This window comes from Haplochromis burtoni, unplaced genomic scaffold (genome assembly GCF_018398535.1).
Source record: "Haplochromis burtoni strain Fernald_Lab_line unplaced genomic scaffold, NCSU_Asbu1 Contig_97, whole genome shotgun sequence".
In the NCBI taxonomy this organism is placed as follows: Eukaryota; Metazoa; Chordata; class Actinopteri; order Cichliformes; family Cichlidae; genus Haplochromis; species Haplochromis burtoni.
The window spans coordinates 248,253-256,229 of record NW_024582458.1 but is presented as its reverse complement, the minus strand read 5'-3'; the positions used below and the strand labels follow the sequence as shown (position 1 = coordinate 256,229).

The window sequence follows — 7,977 nt, the reverse complement described above, 5'->3', positions numbered from 1 at the left end:
TGAAGAACTGATTTCTTCTGTGTGTGCCATGTAAGTGCAGCAGAGGAGTGTGATTAATGTGGAATATGCGCTTTGTGGTGCAGTCATGCCCAGGTAAGTAAACTCAAGAAGCCCTCTTTGTTTTGGCTGTCAGGTGGGTGATAAGTGGTGAGGTCAGGGTGTGGGAAGGTATTTCCGGTTGACGTTGCTCAGCTTCCCAGAAACAAATTCACATTTGACTTCTAAAGGAAGGTATGTTTGTGAGATCAGTGGACAGAAGATCCAAAAGGAGTCAGGTTACTCGTCTTTAACAGGCAGCCCAGTGAGACCGATGCAGAAGAGAAACCCGCCATGACTCATTCTGGACGCGTTGTTGTCACAAAATACCCTGCAGATCACAATTTAACTGAAAAACGTGCAACAGATTCATATATGGAAATCTTTTGCTCTTTGTTGAGATTACTTCTACCTGACATTTGATCCACTTTCATGACAGGCATCAAACACCCGGAATGCTTCGCCGTAAGCGGTTAAAAACACGTATTAATGCACTCACACGCACGCTCATGCGGTCACTGTATGCACACAGAAGGGTGGAGCCCTCCCTTAGTACTTTTTTCCCCTTACCGGCGGGGATCAGATCTTGACTTGATGCGTCGCTGTGAGGAATGTAAAGTGAGGATTTTCAGGGAAATGCGCAGGGGCACACCAACCCGTAAATCGTCTTAGCCTCACACGTTTTTAGATCTCATCCAGTGCTAATTTCTCCAGTCTGCTTCCGTTTGATAATATCTTTTAATTTATGTGCACTTCACCGGCCATGCAGCGCGTACAGCCCTCACCGCGTGCAGCGCGTAAAAGCGAGTGGCTCCGGAGCGCCCTGGCACACCACCACTGCTCCGATCCTGGAGTGGAGAACGAAATCGTTGTCTTGGCCACTGGAATAGACCAATATCTGCAAGAAGTCTTCCACCACCTGGCCTTCCCCAGCCGGCACGATACTGTGTCGGCGAAAGATTTCACTGCGCTCTGTGCCGTTCTGGGACTGAACAGAGCTGAGGTAGGAAAGAAAACTGCGACCGTAAAGGAAACAGCGGGAGCTGGAGAACGAGAAGAGGAAGATGAAGAGTTTAGAGATATATGCTCTGGGCTTCCCAGCCAGCTCTCTTTCAAAGAATTTCACTCACGGCTCTGTGGGTATTTCCGTGTGCGCAGTGCGCGTAGAGGTACCGGGGAGTGTGCCTTGCGTCTGCCCGTTAGCGAGGATACAGAGCTGGTAGAGAAACAGATCCGGCTTCGGTGGCCGCGAGTTAGGCGGAGAAAGTGTGTCAGTTTTGATCTGACAAAGGACCAGAATGGATCAGTCAACACATCTGTGAAAGATCGGACCTCAGAGCACCGTGAACCAGGTACTGGAGAAGGAGGTCTGTCTTATATGTGCATTTTAATAGCTCGATGATGGAAGCCAGAACATTTCAAATCCCTGTTTAGAATGTGCTCTGCTGTCTCACCTTTATTAAATTGTGCAGGATGACCTTATAATTATATACAACCAAACACTATAATATCACTACTTCATATACCAATTGTTAGTGCAGCATAATCCCAGGCTAATACAAAATGTATTATTACACTATCAAAGACTCTTATTTAGAAATGACATCTAGAAGAGCCCGGTAACAGCTGTCATGGCGGCGGGCAAACTGGGCTTTTGGGCACAAGCGTTTTAAAATTGTTATCTTTTTATATGTTTTCCTAAAGAAAGTTTAATTTGCAGCTTCATTCAGGGTTTCCTCCACTGATCTTAATTGTCACCTTGCACACAAAAACTCTGTAACATTATTACAATGTTCATATTATAAATCAGGCTTTAGTTAGCGTAGGAGACATGGTTTATGTTCTGTAATCTGTTCTTAACCTGAGGTACTGGCTCCACAAGACAGAAGATGGCATCACTGTTGTAGATAAGAAGAAAGCATTTATCCATTGGGATGTTTTTTTCATTCTTCTCTTTATGTTTTTGATAAAGTTTTGGAACATTCAGCTTCTTTGTGTCTCAAACTGTTATAAAAATGAAATTATGAGAGAAGTTTAGATTAGATTAGATGAAACTTTATTAATCCCTCGGGTGGGTTTCTCCAGGAAATTCAGTAGTAGTTTAGTAGAACTGTCATCCACTTATCGGCATATAAAACATGACAAGCAGCTCAAACTAGATGCTGAGTATCTAAAAGGATGAAGAGAATCTGTCTTAATAGTTATCATGTTTATATCTTTATTTAAAATCTTCTACATATTTAGCGTTTTTGCCAGACAGGTATAGTGCAGTAAAAAGTAAAATCACTGAAATCTAATGAAAAGAAATATGCAGCAGAATAAAATGAAAACACACACATTTCACTTTTAAAGTTCACCTATAAAGGTTAAATGTAAAACTATGGATATATTATTATGCACATGATCTGGTTTCACTTCACATGTTCCTCTTTCTTCTTCTCCAGATGAGGTGGCAGCTCTAAGGGAGCTGGTGGAGGACCTCCGCTCAGCGCTGCAGGGGAGCGATGCCCGCTGCCTGGCCCTGGAGGTGGCGCTCCGACAGGAGAGGAGCAGCACCCTCCCTTCTGCATCCTGCTACAACCCTACGGTTTCAAAGCCTAAGACTTCAATCACATTTATCCAGGGAAAACTAGTTCCAACTCAAAGAATTAAAGGACAGTTAAGCAGTGCTGCAGGAGACTCAGCAAGGAGAGTGGCAAGGAAACGAGATATCAGAGACCCACTTCTAAGGGAGCTGAAGCTGATCCGCTCCTCACGTGATGGGCAGCTGGAGGAGGCCATCAGATTCAATAAGCATCTGGAGGAGGAGCTGCAGTGGGCGTACCAGGAGGTGCGCAAGTTGCAGGGGGTGGAGGCTGCACTGAGGAAGGAGAACACTCAGATCAGGTTGGAGTTACTATTCATCAGTGGAAGGTTTTTAAAAGCTTGCTGAATGATATTTGAGTGGATGTAGGAGACTAGTGAGATGATCTTTGGTGATCTCCATCAGGAAGCGGGCAGAGGAGGCTAGGGAGGCTCTGAGCTCGGGGCTGCAGCAGGTTCGGCTGATCCAGGAGCAGGCCCGGTCTGTGCCCCAACTCCAGTCCAGGATCACCCAGCTTGAGACTGAGCTGCACAGATACAGGTACCATGTGTGGTCATGAGCAGGTGAAGGAATTCAGTACATGGGTGTGTTTGTGCATCTATTTACACATCATTTGCTTGTGTACTCTGCTGATTTGAAACTTGATGCCACAGGGTGCCCAGGTTAAGATGCACGCAAGTTTGTGTCTAGGAGACCTTACGCAACCCCTAGAAAATAACATTTAATAAGCAACTTAACTTAGTTATGCAAAACCTGAGCATAGCAATAAAATGGACAGTTCTGATTATTATGGTACATGCATCACTTAGTTATTGCTATGCTATTAAATTTGAAATGTAATTGGTAAAAAAACAAAACAAAAAAACATTTACCTTAAAAAGGCATTTAAGGTATGGCCTCTGCCTTTTACCACCCTCAGAACCAGCTGCACGTGTGTCCTCAGCCCTGGAAGTCAACAGAACCACCCCGAAGACACTTGCAGCAAAACAGGTGAGTAACTGCAAAAACACAGATCAGCATGAGAGTGTTAGTGTGGTCTTATTGAGGCTCCAGTTACACAGGCCTAGAGACTGCTCAGTAACTCTATGGAAATCACTGGTCGCTATGGAAAAGTATGTATTCTGTAATTGTGGGAGGTTGTTTGCTGTCGCTAGGTGAAACCGGTCACAAAGAAACCAAAACCTTATTCCTTTAACAGTTGCCACAGCAGAGAAATCGTCAGTATTCTGCAGTCTTGGGCCCTAAGCTGTCTTTGATGACTGAACTATGCAGTTGCTCTGTCTGCAGATGCTGAGTGTCTACAGAGGGCAGTGGAGGGAAGAGCTGCATCTGATGAAGAGGAGGAGGACAGTAGGATGAGAGAGGAAGAACAGCGCTGCCTGATGGAGGTGAAGAGGCACATTGGACGAATGCACGGCTGTAGCAAAGGGTTAGCTAACATCTTGTGTTCATACTTGGCATTTTCTCTAATGTTAATCTGACAATTTGATAGCAAAAACAAAATACAGCTGGCTTTCTCACATCTGTTCTACTGTTGAAGAATTCAAAAAACAGTTTTCACGACACAAAAATGATTGGTTTATGTTTAGGGTTAGGCAACCGAAGTCACCAAAGATGTGTACTTTTTACTTTGCACCAATAAGCTCAAACACATATCTTAACATTCACTCTCTACACAGACAACACTAATGGTAAATGGACTGGTTCACACAAGCACTTTTTTCTATGCAAGTGCTTTTTATCGAACATTCACACACATTCATGCTCTGATGGATGCATCGGAGAGCAGCTTGGGGGTAGTAACTTGCCAAAAGATAGTTAACATGCAGACTGGAGCAGATAGGGATTGAACCACAAACATTCCCATAAGTAGGTGAGCTGCTCCTCCACAGCCTGTTTCTTTGGCTGGATTAAACTTTGGATATCTCAGTGTGGTGTGCATTGGGTCCTTAAAAAACTGAGAAAACTGGAGAAGTAGAGGGTAAAAGAAGAGGTGGGAAGCCTACAAACCTACAGCAGATGAACAGTCTCTGAACATATTCTTGAGGAATAGGAAAAAATCCATCCATGTATGCATCTGGTCCTTCAGCTCATCCATCTGCTTTTTGCTGAAGCATCTCCAGTGGTCTAAGTGGTAGGGTGGGTTTCAAGAAGCCTTTCTTAAGGAAGAGAAAGAGGGAGAAAAGGCTGAAGTATGCCAGGTTACACAAGAACTGGACTGAAAATTATTGTAAACAAGTTTTATTAAATGATGAATCAAAATTGAAAATTTGAAATTTTCAGTTTCAGCAGCACTTCTAAAGACAACAGGGGGCACTTCTGTCAGAAAGGACCAAACCAAGAGCGGCCGCAGGGAGGCTTTAAACAAGCGGTGAGGAAAAGATGCTCTTGCTTTTTGTCAGTTTGACATATAAAGTGTCAGAAATGTATTAACAAAAGATTGTCTTTTCCACCGTTTTTTCTTATAAATCATAATTTTTGACATTTGCGTTTCTAGATTTTTTGTTTTTTTGCTATAAATACACTTTAATGTTGGAGAATATCTTCCTATCAATATAAGTCTTGAATGTCCTGACACATCCTTTTGAGCTGGCTCATACTCATCTAGCTCCTCGAGCCTGGATGTCTCTTCCTCTTAAAAGGGACTTTTTAATTCTCACTGTCGCCAAGTGCTGCTCATAGAGGATCCTCTGACTTTGAGGTCTTTAGCTTATAAAAAAATGCACCTGGAAGCACTGAGCTTTTTTTGTTTTTAAACCCACCCAGTTTGAACAGGATTGTAATGGGCGCATGCATTTCGTGTTCACTAGAGTCCTGAGGAAGAGGAGGAGAGGACACAAGAGGAAAATGCGAAAACACGTCTGTCTTTGTTGGAGGGCAAACTCACTGATTCACTCGCGTTGCTGCTGCAGCTACGTAACAAGGTATTCGTGCATTGTTACACCTCATCAGCGCCATCTAGTGGTTCCTCCATTTCATTTTCTGTTGCTTACCATTTATATGTGTATTTGTGATGCGTTAAAAAGCCTCTGCTGACAGAGGTGCTGCTCATAAAAATGTATATAATAGTTTATACATAAATATTATATTCACTGTGTAATTAAGTTCATTTGAAGTAGGATTTTGGACCTCATATATAACATTACTACGCTTCCACCCCAACAAAACGAGCCTGTCATTAACTCGTGTTTATTCTGTTTAAAATTACACACAAAAAAATCAGGAATCTGTGATTACTTAACATTTAAGTGATTCAGACCAGGGTGTAATCAATGTGCCAGTATACTGTGCTAAGCACTGGTATGACATCATGCTGTTTTGGCTTAGCAGTAGTCTTACAATGAGTGAAAACGTTTGTTTTTTCTTCTAGAACATGTCCAGCAGGGGGCTGGGGAAGATGGTGATGGATACTTTGGATGTGTGCAGCAGGGGTGGAGCTGGTGCGTCTGCTCTGAGCTATCCAGTTTTATCCAAATGCTCTTATTTCTTCATTTTTGTTCATTTCTTTACTTTTTCAATAGCTTTTATTCCCCTTTCTCCGGGACCGTCCCAGATCCTGCAGGTCGCTGATTCTCTCTCCGTCCACTGATCCACAACTTCTCAAAGATGGAGGAGAAAGGATGACGGAGGAGGAGGAGAGACAGAGAGAAACTCCTGCTTCTACCCTCAGGATGTCAAACTAGCAGTGTCAACCCACTGCTCATCTCCTGCTGAGTCAGCTGTAACACATGTGCTGTATTGCATGATTAGCTTGTTTGCACCATGTAATTTTTAAAGTATTTAATAATGAAATAATTTATGTAATTTAGTCTGCTAGTGTTTTATTCCGCATCTGTTTAGGTTGAATGATTATTTGTTTTTACTGGACTTTTCTTCCATTTCTGTGAAGACAGAAATTCCAAGGCCATCTGATCTGAAACACACTCAAGCTGAAAAGAAAAGCACATCCAAGAGACTCTTCAAAGAGACCAGTTCATCCAGCTTTCATTTACTAGTATAGCAAACGTCTACTAGACACATGTTTGGTGGAATATACTGTACTTCAGTGATTCTTGTGTAATTATTGTCTCATTAAGTTGTGTTAAAATATATCCAAATACCTTTATTTTTTGAAAAGCTAATGTTTTCCAGGTTTCATTCTAATCAGATAACACTGAAAACCCCCATTAAACTGCACTGCTATCCTTGTGTCTCTTGTAATGTATCCGCTTTGAGTCTAAGCTTTATTTGGATGATTTGAGGATAGTCTGAGAATATCAGGTCATATCTCAGGTTGTGTCAGCACACACGAGGTGTTATTCAAAGAACATCCCTCTATTTGGCAGCCTTCATTCACCGTTTACGTCTGATCAGCCTCCTCATATGTGCTGCTAGGAAGTACCATCATCACGTGATGCCGTGTGTCATTGTTCAGATGTTTTAGGCAGCAGCTGGACAGAAATAATGCTTGAAGTTATGGCTAAAGAGTTTATGCACCAACAGACTTCCAGATGTTTTAAATGCTGCTTGCCAAACTACCAGAGAGCTGTCAGGCAGCCTCTTACCTCAAGGTAAAGCTCAAAGCAATGTAGTGCAGCTGAGATGGCATGTTCTCCGGACGCTGCAGAGAACTTCTAAATGTCTGTTAGAGTCATCTTAACTCTCTGTGGTCGCTTCCCTACTTGCTTAGTTACGTTTCAGGCAAAGCGCGAGTACTGTTGGTTTAAACACAATTACTGTTCACAATTATTGATGAACTGTGCTTCCTGGTACGCTGAAAGCTTTAGAAACATTTGAGAGCCTGATCTGATGTGTGATTTGTCACAGTTTTATGGATAGCACCTGCAGACATCATTGGTCTTTATGGCTTAGGTTTTGTAAATTCTTCTTCTTCTATATAAAAGAGCTTCTTTCTACACTGTCCAATCAGTCCAGTTCTAATAACAGATCAAGAGTAATTATAGCACCACAATTTAGAACACTGCAGCAAAGAGTCTAAATGTTTTTGTTAAGGAGAACTGTGTAACATTATCATTGTAGGCAGTGTAGTTTGGATTAATGTGGAAAAATGTCAGTTTTAGCCGTTTCAAAACAAATGTCTGCAAAAATTGGAGAGATGTAGGAGGTCTGAATACCTCCTGAAGCAAGTATAAAATAAATGCATGTTCCTTGATGGCTAATTAACTGTACTAAATGATATGCTGCAATATTAATAACTGCTAAAATGTAAAGATACACATCAGTGTGTAAAATAAAATTATGCAATTTAAATAGATCTTTGGCCAAGTTTAGCAACCATTATATTGACAATGAATTGGGCAAACACACACACACACACACACACACACACACACACACACACACACACACACACACAC

At 42.1% G+C, this 7,977-nt stretch overlaps 1 protein-coding gene across 3 annotated transcripts; it reads left to right on the top strand.

Annotated features, from left to right (window-relative positions):
- The first annotated feature begins 214 nt into the window (after positions 1–214).
- Positions 215–7,905, top strand: si:ch211-112f3.4 (EF-hand and coiled-coil domain-containing protein 1). 3 transcript variants are annotated; one of them, XM_014337159.2, is made up of 9 exons: positions 239–1,388; positions 2,481–2,922; positions 3,026–3,160; positions 3,540–3,610; positions 3,908–4,049; positions 4,904–4,991; positions 5,431–5,544; positions 5,991–6,060; positions 6,142–7,905. In XM_014337159.2, exons 1-9 carry the CDS (start codon positions 782–784, stop codon positions 6,207–6,209), a joined length of 1,737 nt encoding a protein of 578 aa, XP_014192645.1. In that variant the 5' UTR covers positions 239–781; the 3' UTR covers positions 6,210–7,905. The 3 variants fall into 3 exon arrangements, with proteins under 3 accessions (XP_042078826.1, XP_014192645.1, XP_005933553.1); XM_005933491.3 differs by having other exon boundaries at positions 242–1,388; positions 6,174–7,905; XM_042222892.1 differs by having other exon boundaries at positions 215–1,388; positions 5,991–7,905.
- Positions 7,906–7,977: the final 72 nt, after the last annotated feature.

What these genes read in the sequence shown, in the direction of transcription:
- si:ch211-112f3.4 (XM_042222892.1), top strand. Translation starts at nt 782, where the DNA reads ATGTGCACTTCACCGGCCATGCAGCGCGTACAGCCCTCACCGCGTGCA. An exon ending in ACTGAGCTGCACAGATACAG is followed by an intron (nt 3,161 to 3,539) that starts GTACCATGTGTG and finishes TACCACCCTCAG; the next exon opens with AACCAGCTGCACGTGTGTCC. An exon ending in AGGGAGGCTTTAAACAAGCG is followed by an intron (nt 4,992 to 5,430) that starts GTGAGGAAAAGA and finishes CGTGTTCACTAG; the next exon opens with AGTCCTGAGGAAGAGGAGGA.